Source organism: Schistocerca gregaria, chromosome 2 (genome assembly GCF_023897955.1).
Source record: "Schistocerca gregaria isolate iqSchGreg1 chromosome 2, iqSchGreg1.2, whole genome shotgun sequence".
In the NCBI taxonomy this organism is placed as follows: domain Eukaryota; kingdom Metazoa; phylum Arthropoda; class Insecta; order Orthoptera; family Acrididae; genus Schistocerca; species Schistocerca gregaria.
The window spans coordinates 128,638,754-128,663,960 of record NC_064921.1 but is presented as its reverse complement, the minus strand read 5'-3'; the positions used below and the strand labels follow the sequence as shown (position 1 = coordinate 128,663,960).

At 41.0% G+C, this 25,207-nt stretch overlaps 1 protein-coding gene across 1 annotated transcript in view; it reads left to right on the top strand.

The window, feature by feature from the left end:
* The window catches only part of LOC126336506 (neutral ceramidase-like), a 313,334-nt gene that overhangs the window by 250,480 nt on the left and 37,647 nt on the right, over positions 1-25,207 (top strand). The window contains exon 10 of the mRNA XM_050000282.1: positions 13,028-13,246. Coding sequence (XP_049856239.1) covers positions 13,028-13,246 — 219 coding nt within the window. The remainder of the gene's footprint in view (positions 1-13,027; positions 13,247-25,207) is intronic.

Here is a 25,207-nt window from a genome sequence, read left to right as displayed (position 1 = left end):
CGTCCCGCTCTGCCTTTGTATTCAGCGAACAAATATACCAGTTGTATATCGGCCAACACCCCATCCATACTGCCGTATATAACTGCTATCGTACAATAGTCATTGAGCGGTACTGAATCGAAGTTTGAGGGCAGTAAACTTGGCACTACTGTTGTCGAGGATGGCCTTTTTTGTTGTCTGAGCTAGAGCTTAAGCGGCTGAGTGATAGCGTGGAGGCGGCAGCGCTCAAGATCGGTCTTCTTGTGAATGAACTGAAGATCGACCCTGACGTGATGAGCAGGGCTTTCAAGGGAGCAACACCAGCCACTGGTAATCAGAACCCCATCGTTCATAATTATACATATCTAGAGGGGAGGAGAGGTAGTCTTTACAAGAGGACGCAACGCGTGACGCAGAATACAAAACTTGGACCGAAACAGCAAACCGATCGTACTTCATTCTGACAAGCGAATATTTTCGAGTGTAAATTGGCTATTTCTATGAAACTTGGCGGGTATGTAGATGGTCAGAACAATGAAATATGCATTTTGTTCGTTTCTGCCCAATACCAATTTTAAGAGGGAAAACACACCCCAAAACGTAATTTGGCGTATTAAACTTAGAGGAAATATCTTAGAAACTTTCTTATTTATAAAATGAGTTGAAATGTAATTAACGTTCTTGAAAACTGCATCGTCTGTATTCGTAATAACACGGAATTTTACAAATCATCCCATTATCATTAATTAATTTTGAAAAATGAAGTGTTTTGTACAATTAAATTAAAAAAGTGTCACGCCACAACCAACCATCCCTGATAAAGTTGGTTTCTGAAATACTATTTTTGAAAATAAGCTGCACACAATGTGCTGTCAGAATATTTTCAACATACCTAATTATGATATCTAATCGTTCATTGTTACTCCTATCATTTATTTTACTTATTTGAATTATTTTTTTATGCTTACATTCACGTTTTTTCGTTTTCTAGTTTACCATTTCACATTCGTGTATTTTCTTGATTGAAAATAACAAGTCATTCATTATTATGATACAATATCATTACAATAACGATAAACTGTGAAAAATACTTCACCCAAACCTTGTTTCACACCAGCGCATAAAAGAACGAAATTTCTTCATGTAAGGCACACTATGGACAACACAATACCAAACAAACTTCATTAGGATTTCAAATTGTGACTGTTCATCCTCTAAAGACGATTTTTTCACACTGATCACCTCTCTTTTAATAGTTTAAAAAGAAACTTATGGAGAACTTGGTCCGAGAATTCGAGAATGTTGTTTTCAAGCCCCAGATCTTCTTGTGGCGGATTGAAACCCGTTAAACTGACTCTAACCACGAAAAAACATATTTGAGAGAAGTTTACTTTCTAGTGCGGGAGAAAAATCTGTATTATTGTTAGATTCCTGGGATGGTCAAAGTAAAAGAATCGTTTTGAGCGTCGTAGCTGAGGACGAAGCACTTGTTCATCCGATGGCCCCAAAGGCTCGACGGGACAGGTACCACCATTGGACGCGTCTGGCATTCGATGTTGAAGAACTTTCTGACAAGATTTTCATATCTAGTTTTGCTGAATGATCCGGTTGTTAATATCCTCTTGAGATACAGTATAACGAAGCTTGAGTCACTAGTATCTAATAAAATCTCTTCACCAAAGCTTTCAATTGTATTGAAATATGCCGGATACGAGTTAGCATGTGTGGAGGACCACCCGCTACAATATGAAATCGTGCTATATTTTCTTTTATGTTGTCCGTCCTGCATATTACGTGAAGGAATTGCATTCATTTTATGGACATAGTGCGAAAAAAAAGTTATTTTTAACCATTTCTGTACAAGTTGTCACTATTGAAACGATCGTGCTTCAAAATAATAAGTTACTTATTATTTTAAATTAACAAAATATACGTATGTGAAACGGTAAACCGAGAAACAAAAACATGAACTTAAAACATAGTACGAGTAGCAGCTTAAAGCATAGAAAAAAATATGTAAGGTAAATAATTAAAATATTCTACATACGCGCCAAATTTCATCAAGATAGTTTATGTACAATTGGGAATGTTCCCTTGTGAGTCACCTTATAAAAAATTACAGTCTCTCAAGGAACTGCAAACTTCAGCTGTGCAAAGCACAGATCTAACCGGTACGACTATATGGTTGTGAAACTTGGACTGTTCGGAAAAAAGACTAAAGTAATCTACTCCTTTTCGAAAGGCATATCTTAAGGAATATCTGTGGTGCAGTACTGTACGAGATAACTAGGCAATGGAGCATCCGGCACAATTTTGAAGTGGATGAAATCTACAAGAAACCAAATACTGTAGGGCTGATGCGAACCAAACGGCCAGAATGATGAGGGTATTTTGCTTCCAGATCTATGGATTTTACGCCCAACAGAAGAATGCCCTAAACAGTCAGGAGAAAAGATGGAGAGATGGAATAGATAAGGATTTGCTGCAGATTGGTTGTAGAAAGCAGGAAACAAAATTCTGTGAAAGAGGAGCGCGTGGTCCTTTGGGTCTTATCGCGTAAAGTAAATAAATGAGTAAGTAGGTACTGTTGTCAATGGCACTTACCGTGAGTAAATGAATAAGTTCGTTAACAAACAAGTCTCATAGCGCGTATCACCGTTATTTGCATTGTAGTGCAGATATTTTCAATGCAATGCAAATACGAAGATAAATCGGGGTAAGAAATCAAATGAAATGCAATTCGGTAACAATCAACCGTGGTGTTGTGACCAGTCGAAACTAGTCATCTGGCCATAATTGTGGGCTTCTTGATTGGTGTGAGAGGTAGCTCATGGGAACTGCAACATGTAAAATATTAGTTCAACTTACGACAAGGATTGTGGTATCACCGCAGTCAGTGATTGCAGACCGACCGCCGCCACACGGCAGGTCTAGAGAGACTTCCTAGCACTCGCCCCAGTTGTACAGCCGACTTTGCTAGCGATGGTTCAATGTCTACATACGCTCTCATTTGCAGAGACGACAGTTTAGCACAGCCATCAGCTACGTCATTTGCTACAACCTAACAAGGCGCCATATTCAATTACTATTCGGAACAGATAATGTTGTGAATAATGTACCGTCAAGAGCGACGCACATCATTAATGGATTAAAGTTAATTTTTTTTTCTACTGACTGGTTTGATGGTCCCCGCCACGAATTCCTTTCCTGTGCTAACCTCTTCATCTCAGAGTAGCACTTGCAACCTACGTCCTCAATTATTTGCTTGACGTATTCCAATCTCTGTCTTCCTCTACAGTTTTTGCCCTCTACAGCTCCCTCTAGTACCATGGAAGACATTCCCTCATGTCTTAGCAGATGTCCTATCATTCTGTCCCTTCTCCTTATCAGTGTTTTCCACATATCCCTTTCCTCTCCGATTCTGCGTAGAACCTCCTCATTCCTTACCTTATCAGTCCACCTAATTTTCATCATTCGTCTACAGCACCACATCTCAAATGCTTCGATTATCTTCTGTTCCGGTTTTCCCACAGTCCATGTTTCACTACCATACAATGCTGTACTCCAGACGTACATCCTCAGAAATTTCTTCCTCAAATTAAGGACGGTATTTGGTATTAGTAGACCTCTCTTGGCCAGAAATGCCTTTTTTGCCATAGCGAGTCTGCTTTTGATGTCCTCCTTGCTCCGTCCTTCTTTGGTTATTTTACTGCCTAGGTAGCAGAATTCCTTAACTTCATTGACTTCGTGACCATCAATCCTGATGTTAAGTTTCTCGCTGTTCTCACTTCTACTACTTCTCATTACCTTCGTCTTCCTCCGATTTACTCTCAAACTATACTGTGTACTTATTAGACTGTTCATTCCGTTCAGCAGATCATTTAATTCTTCTTCACTTTCACTCAAGATAGCAATGTCATCAGCGTATCGTATCATTGATATCCTTTCACCTTGTGTTTTAATCCCACTCCCGAACCTCTCTTTTATTTCCGTCATTGCTTCCTCGATGTAAAGATTGAAGAGTAGGGGCGAAAGGCTACAGACTTGTCTTACTCGCTTCTTAATACGAGCACTTCGTTCTTGATCGTCCACTCTTATTATGCCCTCTTGGTTGTTGTACATCTTGTATATGACCCGTCTCTCCCTATCGCTTACCCCTATTTTTTTCAGAATCTTGAACAGCTTGCACCAATTTATATTGTCGAACGCTTTTTCCAGGTCGACAAGTCCTATGCACGTGTCTTGATTTTTCTTTAGCCTTGCTTCCATTATCAGCCGTGACGTCAGAATTGCCTCTCTCGTGCCTTTACTTTTCTTAAAGCCAAAGTGATCGTCACCTAGCGCATTCTCAATTTTCTTTTCCATTCTTCTCTATATTATTCTTGTAAGCAGTATCGATGCATGAGCTGTTAAGCTGATTGTACGATAATTCTCGCACTTGTCAGCTCTTGCCGTCTTCGGAACTGTGTGGATGATGCTTTTACGAAAGTCAGATGGTATGTCGCCAGATTCATATATTCTACACACCAACGTGAATAGTCGTTTAGTTGCTACTTCCCCTGATGATTTTAAAAATTCTAATGGAATGTTATCTATCCCTTCTGCCTTATTTGACTGTAAGCCCTCCAAAGCTCTTTTAAATTCCGATTCCAATACTGGATCCCCTATCTCTTCTAAATCGACTGCTGTTTCTTCTTCTATCACATCAGACAAATCTTCACCCTAATAGAGGCTTTCAATGTATTCTTTCCACCTATCTGCTCTCTCCTCTGCATTTAACAGTGGATTTCGCGTTGCACTCGTAATGTTACCACCGTTGCTTTTAATGTCACCAAAGGCTGTTTTGACTTTCCTGTATGCTGATTCTGTCCTTCCGACAATCATATCTTTTTGGATGTCTTCACATTTTTCCTGCAGCCATTTCCCTGTACTTCCTATTTATTTCATTCCTCAGCGACTTGTATTTCTGTATTCCTGATTTTCCCGGAACATGTTTCTACTTCCTCCTTTCATCAATCAACTGAAGTATTTCTTGTGTTACCCATGGTTTTTTCGCAGCTACCTTCTTTGTACCTATGTTTTCCTTCCCAACTTCTGTGATGGCCCTTTTTAGAGACGTCCATTCGTCTTCACCTGTGTTACCTACTGCGCTATTCCTAATTGCTGTATCTATAGCGTTAGAGAACTTCAAACGTATCTCGTCATTCCTTAGAACTTCCGTATCCCACTTCTTAGCGTATTGATTCTTCCTGACTAACGTCTTGAACTTCAGGATACTCTTCATCACTACTATATTGTGATCTAAGTTTATATCTGCTCCTGGGTACGTCTTACAATCCAGTATCTGATTTCGGAATCTCTGTCTGACCATGATGTAATCTAATTGAAATCTTTCCGTATCTCCCGGCTTTTTCCAAGTATACCTCTTCCTCTTGTGATTCTTGAACAGGGTATTCACTATTACTAGCTGAAACTTGTTACAGAACTCAATTAGTCTTTCTCCTCTTTCATTCCTTGTCCCAAGCCCTTATTCTCCTGTAACCTTTTCTTCTACTCCTTCCCCTATAACTGCATTCCAGTCGCCCATGAATATTAGATTTTCGTCCCCCTTTACATACTGCATTACCCTTTCAGTATCCTCATACACTCTCTCTATCTGTTCATCTTCAACTTGCGACGTCGGCATGTATACCTGAACTATCGTTGTCGGTGTTGGTCTGCTTTCGATTCTGATTAGAACAACCCGGTCACTGAACTGTTCACAGTAACACACCCTCCTACCTTCCTATTCATAACGAACCCTACACCTGTTATACCACTTTCTGCTGCTGTTGTTATTACCCGATACTCATCTGACCAAAAATCCTTGTCTTCCTTCCACTTCACTTCACTGATCCCTACTATATCTAGATTGAGCCTTTGCATTTCCCTTTTCAGATTTTCTAGTTTCCCTACCACGTTCAAGCTTTTGACATTCCACGCCCCGACACGTAGAACATTATCCTTTCGTTGATTATTCAATCTCTTTCTCATGGTAACCTTCCCTTGGCACTCCCGGAGATCCGAATGGGGGACTATTCCGGAATCTTTTGCCAATGGAGAGATCATAATGACACTTCTCCAACTACAGGCCACATGTCCTGTGGATACACGTTACGTGTCTTTAATTCAGTTGTTTCCATTGCCTTCTGCATCCTCATGTCGTTGATCATTGCTGATTCTCCCACCTTTAGGGGCAGTTTCCCACCCCTAAGACAAGAGAGTGCCCTGAACCTCTATCCGTTCCTCCGCCCTCTTTGACAAGGCCGTTGGCAGATTGAGGCTGACTTCTTATGCCGGAAGTCTTCGGCAGCCAATGCTGATTATTTATCAAAATTTAGGCAGTGGCGGGGATCCAACCCGGGACCGAGGACGTTCTGATTATGAATCAAAGACGCTACCCCTAGACCACGGCAAAGGCGTAATCATCAACAATGATTTGAATGAGGTCGTGTTATAGGACTGCGAGAAGCTGCACGTTTCTTCTGAGGTATTGCAGAAAGGCTTGACAGTAATATAGCCATTGTATATTATTGCTAGCAGCGGTGGATATGAGAATGTACGGTCGCAAGATAACCGGGCCCTGGACGGTCACACAACACTTCCGCGAGGGAAGACCATCGTGTTCGGCATATGGCCCTGGTGGATCACACTGCATCTGCAACAGCAATTTGAGCAATAGTTGGCTCCACAATGAACTGTTACAGACTGGTTATTTCAAGGACAGCTCCCAGCCAGACGCCTTGTAACGTGCATTCCATTGACCCCAACCCACCGCCATTAGCGACAGCAGTGCTGTCGAGCGAGAGCTCTTTGGAGGTCAGGATGGAGGTTGCAGTTTCTGATGAAAGCTGGTTCTGCCTAGGTGATGGCCGCGTGTTGGTTAGAAGGAGGCCAATTGTGGGCCTATTTGTAGACCCGCTGAACTTACACATGGACGTTTTGTCTGGGGTACGATTTCGTATGACAGGAGCAGCGCTCTTGTGGTTCTCCCACGCACCCTGACTGCAAAACTGTATATCAGTCTGGTGATTCGACCTGTTGGGCTTCCATTCATGAACAGAATACCAGGGCATGTTTTCCAGCAGGATAACGCTCGCCCACATACCGCTGTTGTAATACAGTACGTTCTACAGGTATCGACATGTCGTCTTGGGCTACTCAGCTAACATTTCTGTCTCCAGTCGAGCACATATTGGATGTTATTCAACAATTCAACGACAGCACCATCGCCTCTCACATCTAGCATTAACCGTCCTGTATTGACCGACCAAGTGCAACGGGCATGGAACTCCACCCCATAAACTGACATCCGAACCTCTACAACACAGTGCATGCACGTTTGCATGCTTGCATTCAACGTTCTGGCGGTGCACTGGTTATTAATGCACCACATTTCTAATCGCTTATCGCGCACTTACATTACTCTGTGATCTTGCACTGTTAACCACTTACGTTTTGTAAAACCTCCGTTTTTATCCCGACCTGATCTGATCGAATAACACCCCAATATTTATTATTAACATGACCGTGAACCTAATGGGGCTGATAATCGAAACTGACTACTACGGAAGTTGTTACTTTTCAGTTCGTCCTGTTGAATACTATAATACTGAATGTATGGTAATAAGGAGCACCAACACAATTTTACTAATTACGAACTTATTTCCTTCTCAATACACAAAAAGGAGACAGTCACTGTCTTCCTCATACATATCTAGTTACGGCTAATCTCAGGACAGGCTTTCTTCATTTGCCATTATCGTCACACGCTAATCCATCATTGCATCCAACACTGCAAGCCAGGGCTAGGCCGGCGCGGTAGACGCGAAACTAAATATCGGCACTAGTAACGTCACTTTCCCGGTATTTATTTATTATTTAGAGGTCTAACCACGGCGATGGTGACACCCTTCTCGGTTAAAAACCGTGTATTCCAATAATGGTCTCTACACGCTCACCATTCCCGCCAAACCACTCTGGCGCATCTCAACACTCGCTCTGGCAACACGTCCCGATCGATTGTTCGCCGTATCGACTTGTGCCGAGTGCAAAGTTAAAGTAAGGGCCTACGGACCCCGTACAGTTTCCAAATGAGATTTTCACTCTGCAGCGGAGTCTAGGAGACGAGGTAGTGGCAGAAGTAAAGCTGTGAGGACGGGGCGTGTGTCGTGCTGGGGCAGCTCAGTTGGTATGCGCAAGTACAACAAAATGTATGCCAGCAAAGGTTGTAAGTTTGACATTGCAAAAAAAATAATAAAAAAATAAAAAAGGGTAGCACTGAAGTCTCAGTCTGAGCTTCAAACAAAAAATAAAATAAAAAAGGAAATAAAAAGTTGGTAGAGCACTTGCCCACGAAAGGTAAACGTCACGAGTTCGAGTCTCGACCCAGCACACAGTTTTAATCTGCCAGGAATTTTCAACCACTTATGTTGCCTGGAATTTCATTACGCTGCATTTTTTTTTATGCTATGATTTTTCTTCCGTCAGTGTATTTTCTGCAACTGGTAAGAAGACGTTTCGGATGCAATACTGAAAATTGTTATCTTGCATTTCTCCAGGTTACAAGACTTTTTCGACTAAACAAGATTTTTTTAATGTTTTGACCCTAATTTGCCTTGAAGTTCCTGAAGACGGATATACAGCTGCGGAAACTGTAATCCAATGATACCACTGCGAATGTTGTATACGGAAGTGTCAAAGCCTGCATCAAATGCGCGAGTGGCTACGTCTTATTTTCTCTCGGACTGATAAAGTACATCCTACAGGCAGTTCTTGCACGAAACCTTACTGGTGGGTTTCATACACAGTTTTTTAGGGAACAGTTAGAAGGTTCGTCTTCACGTCATGTATATAGTATTACACATTAATGGCATATCTTCTACACGTTTGCTTCATATAAAACTTGTACTTTTGTGACTCCCTTTTCCTTACAATTTCCTGAATCTGTTCAATGAGGTCGAAGAAGACTGCAAGTCAGTACTGTTCGTCTATCGATTCAGATGGCTCAGCCTCTTAGACCATCCCCAGTAATGGTGAATTGACACTCACAAGCAGTTCTAAATTTTTCGAGCAGGTTTCGTTTCACACTTATATGAGTTTCATTTCGTCACATATATGGTACTGTGTGTAAATCTTTCTTACATTTACACAATTCATGTTCAGATTTTATGACTTGAAACCGGCGTTGCACACTGCTTAAATTTGTGTTCTCTCCCTCCTGTGTGTAACCAACAAATTTACAGCCTTTTCTTTGTCAATGAAAGCTTTACTGTACATTTTTTATGGGGTTAGGGAGGTACTGTCGTCACTGAAACCGCAACTCTGGATCATCAGAGTTATTTCCTGATTCTCCTAATGTTACAGCATTTTCTAACGAAACGTTGACATAATCCGAATGAATGTCCAAGAAATTAACTATCAAAATAACACTTAAGTTACTAAGCTGAAAATATTAAATGCATTCCACAATATTGTGTGATCCTGGAACCTGCAATTGCTATTAGCAAAGCAAGAAAACAGAAAGAGAATTATTGCTGTTTCATCTTTGTTGTTAACACTTAGCGGTACTGCAAAGATTGGTTGATTTGGGGGGGGGGGGGGGAGGAGGGGACGAAAAAGCTAGGTCATCTGTTGCATACGATTAGGGAAGAATGGGGAAGCAAATCGGCAGTGCTCTTTCAAAGGAACCATTCCCGTATTTGCCTGAAGCGACATAGGGAAATCACAGCAAACGTAAATCAGGATGGCCGCAAGCGGGTTCGAACCGTCATCGTCACAAATACTAATAAAGTGTGCTAACCACTGCTCCACCTCGCTCGGTAATTGTTAATAATTGTGGATACTAAATTCGAACGGATAGTAACTGTGAACATTGAGTCAGAAGAGCTATCAACAGAACCGAAATTCGCTTTACAAAGTACGATCGTGTTGTGCCATATTATCTGATTACCATTGTGCCGTCATCCAGCGACACGTACATCCCGTGTTGTGCGGTAACTGTCTGCTACAGATCAAGAGGTGTGTACATTTCTCCAGCCACTTCGCGAGCTACGAGTTTCAACATTCTTCAAATAATCACCATGTGTCTTAGCAGCTAATTTATTGATAGAGTGTTTAGTTCGGTGTCTTCTTCCTGTACAACAAATTGTACCAAAAACTATTGATTCTCTTAACAACATCAATAAAGCTTTCCTGTTGACAGTGGCCTCTCATATAAGTAATGCTAGTTTACAGAAGGCTGTTATTATAACATGTTCTATGAATGTCAAATTACATATTAAACAAAGTACGTTAAATTCTATTGCTAGATACTCTGTTGATGCACAAATATAATAGTGGTTGAAATGTTGGTGCAACATTTGACACTATGAAAGAGTTTACAACACAAATGAATTTTATGGAAGTGACATAATAATATTAAGAAACTGAAGAAGCTTATACATCGTACATACTAGTGTGGAAACAATATACAGCAACGAACCAATATTTTCAAATGTATTTCATCGACCTTTAATGGTTTCGGAGGTTTTCAGACTATTCCACAGAGGAAGTTAATTTAAGTTATTACATGAAAGAAGCAACAGGGATAATATTTGTTCTAGAACTTGTATATTCTTCCTATTCCCAAGTCACAAGCTTGGCTGCCAGAAAGGTAACACAGTACTTCACAATAACTTGTATGTTACACAAGAATTATCGGTATACTGTGTTCGATTTTGGACAATGTTGTATCTACATCATTCAACAGCAATACCGATTTGCCTTTATTTTATATTACATAACGTATATACTGTGCATTTCATTTAAACAGGCTATGTCAAATAATGATATTTAACACATTTATGAGATTATTCACATTTGCATTGCTTGTATACACATTTTTTTTCTTCAGTTGACGGTAAATATAAAATTTAAGAGTTATTGTTGTATTGTTTACAGGATAATAATTCTTGTTAAAATTACATAATTGCCATCAGCTGCATATCTTTCCATTCCATAGATCTGTGATATATTGATACAGCCACAGTTTTCATTAAACCACTATGGATAAAACTGGCAGTAATAAAAAAAAATCACAATTTGTCACTGAATTATTTGTAATGGGTGTAAGGGCGTATACATTATTGGTGCCTGAGGACGGTGTACTGAACAAAATTACATCAGTATTTAAGTTATTTGCTAACTAATAATTATAGCAATTACAAGTTGTATGTTTTTAGGTTGGTTAGTACCTCCGGGTACATGTGCAAGAACAAGCCGTTAATTCTTGCTTTCCTCTATTCAGATATTGAAGTGAGGACACTTGGACGCAAAACAGTTAGTCTATATTGACAGGCGTAGTGCACTTAGTAGTTCAGTACAACCATGCTGAAAACATTAGGTCATAAGGTTTAAGTTGTGTTGGTAGGAATCCTGTTCATTGCGAAGAAAAAACATTCTACACACTGGTGTGCCTATATATTGGGGCACCACACATAAAAAATATCTGTACCTACACATGTTACCAACATCTCTAAATTGTTCAGATATACCACAAATTGGGCTACCTGTATCAACCAAACAGTTAACTTCCCACTGATCAATCTTAATCTTAATGTAAGGACACCCAAAATTTGAATCATCTGTTTTTAGACACTTCATGTAAAAGATCACTTTCAATTTCATCAAATGCTACATCCACACAGTTTTACTGGGTTTTATCAACTTCACTGGTATCATATCATTACTTCAGGTACTCATGTTTTCAGATATAGATTGATTTGGATACAAATTTTGACTAACTACAGCATAACCTAGTCCAGAATGCACATTGATCTATGTTACCATCAAACTGGTCCCAAACAAACTTCATTACGTTTTCACCTTTATTCTCCAGATAATTTGCTGTTACTATCTGGATAATTCAGTATACAGTTTCAGTATTCAGTTTATTCACCATTGACCGCTTATAGCAGAATAGGTCTGAACATTGAATATACAATTAACGATAACTTTACTGTAAAGTTTTTACAATTGAATTCCACTTCTTTTAGGAATATTCTTATATACTAATGTCAAAGATTACAGAAAAATATTGTTTTCTTATAAAATGGGTGTTTGAGTAACCAGTCATCAATCTTACATTTGAAAATATTACTTGTCAGTGACTGAGCAGTTGCTGGAATTTTATTGAAGAGCTTTAAAGTCATTATTTTGTGTGAGTTTGCAGTCTTTGTGATTCTGTGTCTTAGTATGGCGAAGTCCAGTTTGCCTCTGGTGTTGTGGGGATGTATGTTCTATCTGGTCTTGAACTCATTTAAGTTGCTTTTGATATAAAACAGTGCTGTGTAGATGTATAGATTCACAACAGGTAATAATATGTCCTTGATAAAGAGGGGGCGGCAGTGTTCCTTAGGCTTAACTTTGCTCATTATTCTGATTACTTTTTCTTTTTTTCTTCCTTTTTTTTATTTCTTTCTCTCCAGACGTTTACTGACAAAGCAAGAATGTCCCCATAACAATATGCACTCAGTTACGTTTTGGAATGTGTCATATTCACATGACTCCATATTGCCTGCAGGAGGTCTTTTGCCTGACTTGGTATGTCTTTTTCATGCACTCTTCATTGTATTTTCTTTTTTGTCTTTTAGCTACCATTACTGGGCTACTCTTGACATTTGTAATTTTTTGCAGATATTCTGAAGATGAGTTTATTCGAAATGCATCAACAAAGTAGTTGCCCTATATATAGTGGCCTCAAAGTATTTATCCACTGACCATGTCAGCATTGTTCAGCACTTTAAATTTCATAAAATGGAAGCATACCTCTTTCATGACTACACGTCACATCTTTCAATAATATAAGATTCATATTTTGCTATAAGCTGTATTAAAAAACAAAGAAAGCTGCTGACTAAGAAGCTGATAGGTTACTGTGTGATTGAGGAAGTGTTTTATGTGCTTACTTTTGAGTTAAACTGGCCCACCTGTGCTCTATCTACAGTGTGTGTTTTGCGCAATCTGGCAGATGACATTCCCATTCGAGTGGCAGCCCCAAGTGGTTTCGACGCACGTCGGGCGCGTGGGAAACCTCGTGGTGATGTGCGTGCCGGGCGAGTTCACCACCATGTCTGGACGACGCATGCGCGATGTCGTGCGGCAGGTGTTCGGCCAGGAAACGACTCCGGTGCTCGCCGGACTATGCAACACGTACAGCAACTACGTCACCACCCCAGAGGAGTACCAGGTGGGTTCGCACAACACGTAATGGCCGCAAGTCGTCAGAGAGTTGTCTGCTGCCACTGCCGGTTACTGATATTTTGTCCTCTGGTGGTGCTAAACTTCAGGCACGGGAGCGGTGCCATTCTGCGGCCGTTGTGATGTAGGGTCCCACCAAGAGTGCAAGCAGAGAACGGGAGCCAAATCTTACCAGAAAATACTGTTTAATAATTAACTGACAGAGGTACATTAGGTACATTAGTTCTCATATCTCATGTGCTAGTATTTTACGCTTATGAAAGAAGCCTTTACCCTATTCAGCAATTGTAAATGCATGCTGTTGTCACAGTATACTGTGTCATTTTGTTTTCGTAACAACTGACCAGATGTCTATGAAAAATATAATAATCGTTGGCACTCTTGGTCCATTTGTAGTTTTCAGGTGTCTAGTGCAAATCCTGTTATTTGATGCCACTTCGCATGACCGGCGCGCCGATGGTAATTAATGATGATGACAACACAACATTCAATCCGCCAGATGAAAGAAGTCTCACTCTGTATGGAAATCGAATCCAGGACTCCCTGATCTAAATGCAGCAACACCAACCAAGGCTTTCCTTTCTTTCTTCATTTTGATCGTTATTATTCTCGGCATTTGTTCTGTGCGGACGTCACATCATATTTGTTCAAACTGATCGTTTAATACCTCACTCAGTTTCTTTTTTTTACATAGGGTAGGCAGCCCTCTGACAGGACACGCCGTGATACTGCGTCGGCACTAGACCCTGAGCAGTAGGTACATGTCTATCACTACATGGTTCCTGTGGCAATAGTGTGCTTGGTCCACACAGCTCTGCCTACACGACTAACACTTCTTCAACTATAAAGTTCTTTGCTGCAGTTTCGGTATGGTATTTTAGGCTCTTAAAAGGGTGGCGAGCAGATGCTGAAGCAATTATGCATGTCTGAAGGCTACCGATTTTTGCTGATTTCTGGAGATTGGGGACAGGAGTTGCACTCTTTGGCTACAGGCTTAAAGTATTTGAAAAATTGTGAAACAAGTCTTATACATGTCATACCATTTCATCTGACTTTTATCTCTTCTCAGGAAAAGCCATAAATGAAAGTTCTGAAATTTACCTTGAAAAATGTTAATCTCATTTTGGTCTCAAGTATAAGAGACCTATTGACACAGCGAAGTTAGTGAAAAATCTGCTTTAAGATTTCAGATGAGCATTTCAGAGCTACCCATTTGGGTATTTTCGAGGTGAAGGATAGCGTAGGCAAGGTTATTCCTGTTGGTTGCAATGGCTGCAGTGATCCATCGGAAACGAATGTGGCTGCAGCAAAACACACGTCAAGCGTGTAAATTTCTTTATTATTCCAAAAAAATGCAACAATTACAGGTGCACGCCCTCATCCAGTGGCATGGCCCGGCGTCAACCGACAACATGTTCTACAGCCTTGGTCATGTGTCCATCTCGCAGCCCATGAAGCAGTTTCATTCCTTGTCAGGGTTGTATCAGATGTAGTAACCTCTCGTTCCTGTCACGTTGCTGGCAAAGCTGATGTGTCCCACGCCCAGAAAGCGTTTGTTGGACGCTGGTTGTAGACGACGATTCGAAGTCCGGTAGTGCTGACATCCCAGCTTTGCTGGACAGATGGTTTTATATAAGATAAAGCAGGTCTTGTTGGGGTTGGCAGTTCATTAAGCCAGGTGTTGACTGAATATTTAGCGAAATGTGCAAATCACCAGCAGAAAGGTCAAGATTAGAGGGTAAATAACCGAAAATTTTACCTTCCGAATTTATCGAGCAATTGTTGAGTTTCAGTAGCAGTAGAGGGACATGATGAAGCACAACTCATCCGGAAAGCATTCCCCGGCTCCTCCGACTTATTACTTTCACCGTTATTCGTACACACCAGCTCCTTCCAAATATCCGCCCCCATGCTAAAATGCGACAGGGTTGTCCTAATTCCACAGTTTCTTCTTTCAGCTATTAATAAGTTTGTGTAGGTCTTCCTTTGAGACTAAAGTAATTGTCACAGAAGAGGGACTCATAACAAGTTGCATTATGTCATTTATAAAACATGAATCCTGTAAATGTGTCAATGTACATGTACAGACGGATTACGTAGTTTATACTGGGTGGTCTATTGACAGTGACCAGGTCAAATATCTCACGAAATAAACATCAAACGAAAAAACTACGAAGAAGAAAACTCGTCTATCTTGAAGGGGGAAACCAGATGGCGCTATGGTTGGCCCGCTATATGGCGCTGCCATAGGTCAAACGGATATCAACTGCGTTTTTTTTTAATGGGAACCCCCATTTTTATTATATATTCGTGTAGTACGTAAAGAATATGAACGTTTTAGTTTGACCACTTTTTTCGGTTTGTGATAGATGGCGCTGTAATAGTCACAGACATATGGCTCACAATTTTAGGAAAACGGTTGGTCACAGGTGGGTTTTTTAAATTAAAACACAGAACATAGGTAAGTTTGAACATTTTATTTCGGTTGTTCCAATGCCATACATGTACCTTTGTGAACTTATCATTTCTAAGAACGCATGCTGTTACAGAGTGATTACCTGTAAATACCACATTAATACAACAAATGCTCAAAATGATGTCCATCAACGTCAATGCATTTATCAATACGTGTAACGACATTCCTCTCAACAGCGAGCAGTTCGCCTTCCGTAATGTTCGCACATGCATTCACAATGCACTGACGCATGCTGTCAGGCGTTGTCGGTGGATCACGATGGCAAATATCCTTCAACTTTGCTCACAGAAAGAAATCCGAGGACGTCAGATCCGGTGAACGGGCGGGCCATTGTATGGTGCTTCGACGACCAGTCCACCTCTCATGAAATATGCCATTCAATACCGCTCAACCGCACGCGAGCTATGTACCGGACATCCATCATGTTAAGTACATCGCCATTCTGTCATGCCGGAAAACACCTTGTAGTAATATCGGTAGAACATTACGCAGGAAATCAGCATACATTGCACCATGTGGATTGCCACCGATAAAATGGGGGCCAATTATTCTTCCTTCCATAATGCTGCACCATACATTAACCCGCCAAGTTCGCTGATGTTCCACTTGTCGCAGCCATCGTGGATTTTCCTTTGCCAAGTAGTGCATATTATAGCGCTTAATAGCCGCTAAATAGAACGCGTGCAAAAAATCTGTCATCGACCTGTAATTTATCTTGTGCCCAGTAGCAGGACTGTACACCATGCGACTCATGGTGAATTGAAATATGGTACTGGTGCAGTCGATGTTAATGTAGCATTCTCAACACCGACGTTTTTCAGATTCCCGATTCTCGCGCAATTTGTCTGCTACTGATGAGCGGATTAGCCGCGACAGCAGCTAAAACACCTACATGGGCCTCATTAGTTGTTGCAGGTGTTGGTTGACGTTTCACATGTGGCCGAACACTTCCTGTTTCCTTAAATAACGTAACTATCCGGCGAACGGCCCGGACACTTGGATGATGTCGTCCAGGATACCGAGCAGCATACATAGCACACGTCCGTTGGACATTTGGAACACAATAGCCATACATCAACACGATATCGACCTTTTCCGCAATTGATAAACGCTCCAGTTTAACACGGGTAATGTACCACGAAGCAAATACCGTCCGCACTGGCGGAATGTTACGTGATATCAAGTACTTAAACGTTTGTGACTATTACAGCGCCATCTATCACAAAGCGAAAAAAGTGGTCCTTCTAAAACATTCATATTTCTTTACGTACTACACGTATATGTAATAAAAATGGAGGTTCCTATTTTTTTTAAACGCAGTTAATATCCGTTTGACCTATGGCAGCGCCATCTAGTGGGCCAATCATAGCGCTATCTGGTTTCCCCCTTCAAGCTAGACGAGTTTCGTTCGTTGCAGTTTTTTCGTTTGATGCTTATTTCGTGAGATATTTGACCCGGTCACGATCAATTGACCACCCCGTATATTGAGTGTTGCCATACCTTCTTGAATTTACCGCAAGTGCTCATTCACGAATATGACCACTTCCAAACAGGAAATAATATTTATTAATAACGCTGTCTGACTGTTGACCAGCAAAGCTTCCACAACAAGGGGTAAAACTACTAGGTCGTATTACAATTAGACCACTGAATACGTAGCAGAAACCGTAAATTACACCCTGAACGAACTCAGAATATGATAAGATGCAGATCGTAGGCACAAATAGCCCGATTAATGTTCTTCAGTAGCGATAGTAAGCTGATAGCGCAACTCGTTTTTACGATTGTTATGAATTGCAAACCCGTCATGTCCGCCATCAGATTATCTTGGACGATTGTTTCAGCAACGAACTCACCGTAAATGGTGAAAATCACTGATCCAAAAAAAATTGTAAGTGTCCATTGTGATTCATTAAACAAAGTCCTGAGAATATTCAATATATTCAATAAATACTTAGTCCCATGGGGCCAAGGTTTGCAAACTCTAACACGGTACGTTTGATAAATCAGAAAATGTGGTGTGGGATAATGAATATCCGTTGTTAAGCTAAATCGAAATCTCATATAACTGACAGAGAAGTTAAATCATCAATATTGACCTCTAGTATCTGTGAATAACATTCGATATGGTCTATCTTTAAATATCTTCTGTGCAGTATCTTAGAAGCACTTAAAATCACATCAAAAAATTAAAATAGGCCTACTTCACTACATACACTGCCTTTAAAAGTTTCAGCACTGGTGGCCGTGAATATATATTCGAAATGGTCTACCTTCAGAACCCTTCTGTGCAATACCTTCGAAGCACGTCGCAAAATTAACACACCTCACTACATAAGCTGCCTGTAAGGGATGACAGAAGAAAATATTGGTCAAATTCAGGATTTTTTCTCCATACTGCAATGTAGTAGACAAATTGGATTTGCTGCAATGAATAAAGCATACAGTGAAGTTTTTTTGGTATTTTTACCTGAAAATATTAATATTTTCACTGTGTAGTTGGAGTTTTCCTGAGGCAGTTGTCACTGTAACTCCGGTTGTGGTTATCTGAAATATGAGACATATCATCCTGATCCTTTCAGATGTAATTTTAGTACATGTAACGATTTGAAAAAAAAAACTTATTTGGCGAAATTAAAGGTATTTGAGAAATTGGTCAATTTTGGAGCCCTCTTCCTTGGCCGCAAAAAATGCTAAATATTAACTTTAAAATATCGTCAATGATGAACTGAAGAGAGTTCGGTTTGTTTCAAGGGAGACCAAAAATCATTAAAAACCGATAAAAATTGTAGCACGGGCGACGTCAATCATGCCGAAAAACATGGTTTTGAGAAAAAGCATTTAAAAGTGGTTCTAATGGCTCTGAGCACTATGGGACTTAACATCTGAGATCATCAGTCCCCTAGACATAGAATTACTTAAACCCAACTAACCTAAGGAAATCACAAACATCCACGCCCGAGGCAGGATCCGAACCAGTGACCGTAGCAGCACCGTGGTTCCGTACTGGAGCGCCTAGAACCGGTTGATCACATAGGCCGGCACGCACTTAAGGTGTCATAAGTATGTATCATATCAAACAAGGGACAAAGCTTGAAACTTACGGTTCAAATGGCTGTGAGCACTATGCGACTTAACTTCTGAGGTCATCAGTCGCCTAGAACGTAGAACTAATTAAACCCATCCATCCTAAGGTCATCACACACATCCATGCCCGAGGCAGGACTCGAACCTGTGACCGCAGGGGTCGCTCGGATCCAGACTGTAGCGCCCAGAACCGCACGGCCACTCCGTCACGCGAAACTTACGGTATATCTTCAATGCCTGGTCCATAATAGCTATCGCCCCGACTAGCGGATGGCCGCTTTCTGCTACTTTTACCTGATAAGCCCTCATTTTCGTCCTAAAATCCCTTCTCGTTGTTGAGCGCATCGTCACTGGCGTCTTTATCCTCATAGAATCGGCGCATTTCATCGCGTATTTCGTTTTGATGGACATTTGCCACGTGCTTTAATGCAGGATGGCCTACACTGAACAGTCATACGACCAAATTTGAATCAATGTTGACAATTTTGCTTCGGCTGGATGTTATTTGTAACTGCCCAAACAACGTTCCAGTAAGTCAGGGTTACTCAAATCGGCATAAATAGGGGAGAAGGCATCGACGACGATTTGTGGAAACAGCGCTTTGTGTTTATAACTTTCCAATTCACCACGTTTGTTTCATTTTCAAGCTGTCACAGGAACGTTACTTTTCGGAGTTTGCGCATAATACAGAGTGTTTCAAAAAAATATACGTAATGCAAGGTATTATTTTGTATAAGCTATCGATCACTGCACCTCGCCTCGGCTATTGTAGAAACTAATACGTAGTCTAGGTTATATTAATAGCCGCTAGATGTCAGTCGTCTTCTGTTTTGTTTGGTAACCGTCACATGTTTAAAACGGGTATTGCGCGGCAGAAATCATATTGCGTTCTCGAGTTTGCGAAGTGCAATTCCGTGATTACAGTGCAAATACATTTCAGGTTGAGGTACCAAACTGATCCTCCGAACGGGTGGAACATTCACAGACTGTATCGACAGTTTCTAGATACAGGAGGTGCTCGTAAAGGAAAGAGTCCTGGCCGCCTTCGTGTTCCTGAAGAAAATGTTTCACGAATTCAAACTGCTTTCCAACGTAGTCCTGAAAAATCAACTCCTCGTGCCAGTCTGCAGTAACAACTGCCTACAACAACAACGTGTGTTTTCAGACGTCGGTTGGTTATGAAGCTGTAGGAGTTACAGCTGTTATAAGCTCTGCGTCCTGATGACAAACGCAATCGTGTGGCATTTTGTAACGAGATTCTTGATGCTATTGACAATGGAAACACTTTCGCATAATGCATCGTGTTCAGTGATGAAGCGACTTTCCATGTTCGTGGTCAGGTAAACAAACACCGTGTTCGAATCTTGGGCCTGCAGAATCCACATAGAGCCATTGAACATGTACAAGATTCGCCTAAAGTCAATATGTTTCGTGCGATATTCCGATCACCCGTTTGCGGCCTATTCTTCTGAAATCAAAACACGGTTAACGGTCAGCAATGACTCCCTATGTTACAAAACTGGCTGTTTCCAAGGCTGGACGTAGACAACTTCATTTTTTAAGAAGACGGGGCACCTTCTCACTGGTGTCTCCAAGTGCGTGAATATCTGGATGAAACTCCATCAAACCATTGGATTGGTCGTCAAGTAGCTGGCGAATTAGCATGTCTCAGCTGGGCTACACGGTCGCCGGATCTGACGCCCTCTGTGGTGTTCCGTCAAAGACAACGTTCCCACAGAACCTAGAAGAGCTGAAAAACCGGATCTGTAGTGCCGTAACATCAGTGACGAAGGACATGCTTGCCCGAGTATTGGAGGAATTTGAGTATCAATGTAATATTGTACGCCCCGTGGGATTAGCCGAGCGGTCTCAGGCGTTGCAGTCATTGACTATGCGGCTGGTCCCGGTGGAGGTTCGAGTCCTTCCTCGGGCATGGGTGTATGTGTTCGTCCTTAGGATAACTTAGGTTTAGTAGTGTGTAAGCTTAGGGACTGATGACCTTAGCAGTTAAGTCCCACAAGATTTCACACACATTTGAACATTTGATATTGTTCGTGTCGCTGTTGGAGGACATATAGAACATATGTAATCTGAACTTGAGACGTTCGTAAATGTGTGTCAAGTTTCATATTAGTATGTCTTACAGTTTAATAAATATATGCATTCTAAATACGTATATTCTTTTTGAAACACCCTGTATTTTAGGGACTAATTCTTCAATGTATATACATTCCGTAAATTAAAAAATTTAAGTTACTTGTGGTCCCAGACACCTATAATTGGAATAGATTCGGATCACCACGTGTTTTAAAGCAAATATAAGCTTGAAAAAAGACCCGTATTCAGCATGTGCAATTTCAACAAGAATAGCGATACGAAATAGTGGCAACTTTTTCAGAATCTAGTTGTACTACGAAGTGCACTTCGTACAAAAACGACTTAAATGTGCGCGACGCATGCAGTCCATCAGTTAACATCAAATTGTGCTGCTCAAAATCTCAAAACGTCCCACTCTGCACACAAAACAAATATCTGAATTATTATTTGTTAGCATTGCTCTGCCCAAGCGGAAGATGGCGTAAGGAATGCTGGATCCTTTGTGGTTCAAACAAAATGCTGGAAGCAGCCAAACATATATGTGCCTTGTTCTTCCATTGACCAATTCCTGTAAATGTGTTAAGTGTCATGATAAGTGATCCTTACATTCCTATGTTGTACAAAAATAAACATCGCAAACGGATAAGTCGACGAGAGGGTCTGCTCTCTGCTGGCAACAACTGACAAACACAGTGCGTGTTGTAGACCTACGGTGCCTGAAAATGGGCTCACAATGAAGTAGCCTCCTTTCCTTATTGTGTTACAGAAATTGGTCGTAAATTCGCTAACGAATCATAAAATTATACAGGTGAACCTTTTCACGTTTAGTAGAATACCCTGACACACGTATCTCGTCTTTTCATTTGAAACTTCCTGTTCTGCAGTGGGGAGCGCTGGCTGAATGCGTAATAAACCGGTAGAGGATTTTCAGTGGCCTCCGAATTAGTGGGTAAGCGTGCCAGCGTTGCAGCGGGAAAACCCATTTCTAGTGGGAACGCAGCTAAGCGTTTGGGAACCTCCAGCGGCGCGGAGGAAGTAACTGTGTCTGACATGTGTGCAGTGGCCCATTACGACTGCGCTGCAGAGCAGCGCAACTTGGTGGAGTGCATACAGAATTCAGATGGAAACCCGGCCGCCACCTTTAAGATGTGCGAGATAGCTATTGGTTGCCACTGAACTTGATGGTTCGTGTCATGTGCTCTAAAAAAAAAAAAAAAAAAAGCCTGTACTTTGAGATAAAAACTTAAGCAGCTTCTTCACCTTCACACGACAGTGAAAATGGATATCACATTAACTAGGTCTAAGCGAGTTTCACATTAAGACAAATCCTTACTCCTCTGACTCGTGAAAAACACCCAGCGCCATTTACGATGACGAACTACTTCTTTCTTTTTTAATGTACTCTATACTCCAAAAGCTCCGCATATATTCTCAGCGGCCCCTCTGACTATCCCGTTTCCTAGAAATGGTAGTATGAAAAATGTTCATAACTGACTTTAATCTGTTGTGGAAATGAATAAACACTTTTTATGGTCGTGTATTGCATCCATTATTGAGAGTGAAAATATCTACACCACGAATCAAGCTGGATTGATTTTTATTGTATAGTCTGTTTTCTTTACGTTAGAGCGTAATGTTCGACACTTGTGTTGACGTAGATACTTTAACTTAAGAACGTCTTGTTTCTGCAACAACTGAGACTGGTAATGATAGTAGGTATCTTCATAGCAGTTGATGGCGATGCAATATGATTTTCGATAAATACCTGAATCTTTAGTGTAATCAATTATCGGGATGTAACTTAGCGTCCATATACGTTACCAGTAATGATAATTTGCATTTAATTGTTTTGATAAAATGTAATACAATTCAACAGTCCGGAAGCGCGCGACCGCTACGGTCGCAGGTTAGAATCCTGCCTCGGGCATGGATGTGTGTGATGTCCTTAGGTTAGTTAGGTTTAAGTAGTTTCAAGTCTAGGGTACTGATGACCTCAGATGTTAAGTCCCATAGTGCTTAGGGCCATTTGAATTTGAACCTCCGTTACAGACGCGACTTTGAAGGCAACGTATGTCACCTCCAACTATGGAAGCTTCATGAAACTATAGGGGCTTTTGTCGAGATTCCACACCAAATTCCGCATCTTTTCAGCGAAACTGCCCGAGAAAAAAATGTGTTGCAAAAATGGCTCTGAGCGCTATGGGACTTAATGTCTATGGTCTTCAGTTCCCTAGAACTTAGAACTACTTAAACCTAACTAACCTAAGGACATCACACACAGATCCATTCCCGAGGCAGGATTCGAACCTGCAACCGTAGCGGTCGCGCCGTTCCAGACTGAAGCGTCTAGAACCGCACGGCCACTTTCCTGATCACAATATCCTCCTCACTCGTCATGGATATCAGAATAGGGGACTACTTTGTCTCAGGAATAATTTTCCAAGGATGATACTACTATCATTAAGCCACAAAGTACAGATGTATCTCCTAGGGAAATATAATGGCTATATCTTGCTGTCAGCCGTTTGCAGCAACAACATAGAGAAGTCATATTGGCTAATGATACAAGGCCTGATAAGTCAATTATTTACCCATGCAGCAACTACTTTTAGATAAATAAAGCTATAAAAATGACGTCCGACTAGTTGTTATGATCTGGCAATTTTCCTAGTCCCTCTGACTGTCGTCTCCCATCAGACTATCACTAGTGGCACCTTATGAAGATGTTGATGTCCTGTGGAATAGAGGTGGCCAAAGTAGGGTGAGAGGTGGTTAACTCTTTGGATGCTCTATTTTGCCGCCGTCGTATTTCCTCAAAGTCCTGACAAAAAACCTGGAGAAGTGTAAGTGCGAACACTGATTAATAATGCCCATGGCATACTATTAGTTAGGGGCATAATATCCTATTTATCTCCTGCATGCCTATTTTCTTATTCATTACTCAATAGACAGCTCCCCTCCCTTCCAATTCCCTACCCTTACTTTTCCTTCCAAATATGGACAACTTTTACAACCATTCCTTCTCTGTCACCCAATTACTCACGAGTTCACCAGTGGTGGACAGCGCCCTCCCCCCCCCCCCCTTCCCGACCACACCCTCTTCAATTCCTCAGCACACACCTATCATCCAACCTCTTATATAACTTCTGTAATTTTCACACGCACACACGAATATCAAAGTGCACTTATAACACTACATTCGCGATGTTGGCGGTGTACTAAACAGAAACAAACCTTCCCCTCCTTCCAGTTCCCGTTCGCCTCTTTTGCTTCCCACATTTACAGTCACTTTTTCTCCCCTAACCCCTCACTCACCCACGCACCTACATCCCCCCCAACCCAACGTCCTTCTCTCTAGGAACTCATCAGCACATATCTGCTCTGCGACTTCAAACTTAACTTCTGTAATTTTCAGACACATGCACACACACAAATACTAGAGTATACTTCCAAAACTGCATTTACTATTTTGCCAGTACTGACAACAATCACAAAGAAAAAAATGAACACACAAAGATACTACTAAATCCAAGCCAGGTGAAGCCCCAGCAAATTTTCCATGAAGACAGCAAGGGCAAAGTTATGCGTAACTGAAGTTAAATGCAGAGAAACTAAACGAAGCAAACTATAAACGGATTCCTAAAAGCCGAAAACCTCGAATGGGAAGAGTGAAACCGAGCTTTCTCCACTACAACCTTTACTAGCAACGAGGGAAGCATGTTGTCTTCAAAAAAACGTAAAGATGAAACAAACATCGTAAGTAAATTGTACACCATATTCATGAGAAGAAACTGTTATCAACCTATGTAAATCCAAATGAAGGAACGTACAATCAAAGACAAAAAATACGAAACACGTAGCACCACGAACCAATTATCCGAATGGGACTGAAATCATATATATGATACCCATATATACACTGGGAAAGGAATACAGTTTCAGAAAAACTGGATGATTCATTCAAGAGAAAGAGCTTCATAAATTGAGCAAGTCAATAACGCGTTTGTCCGCATTTTGCTGTTATGCAAGTAGTTATTCGAAAATGAGACTTGCCAGCGAAAGGCAAAGGTCCTTAGTTCAAGTCTCGGTGAGGCACACAGTTTTAATCTTCCAGGAAGTTTAAAGTAATTATTCGGCTTGGCGTTTATTGCTGGAGTTTTTGCATGTCATCCTGAGAGAAATCGTACCAAATTCTGTCCAACAGGCGCTTTATCTCGTCAGAATACCGAGATAGTTCGAGGGTCCTGCTCATAATGCTCCAGAGGGATCCAGTTACCAAAATAAATAGCA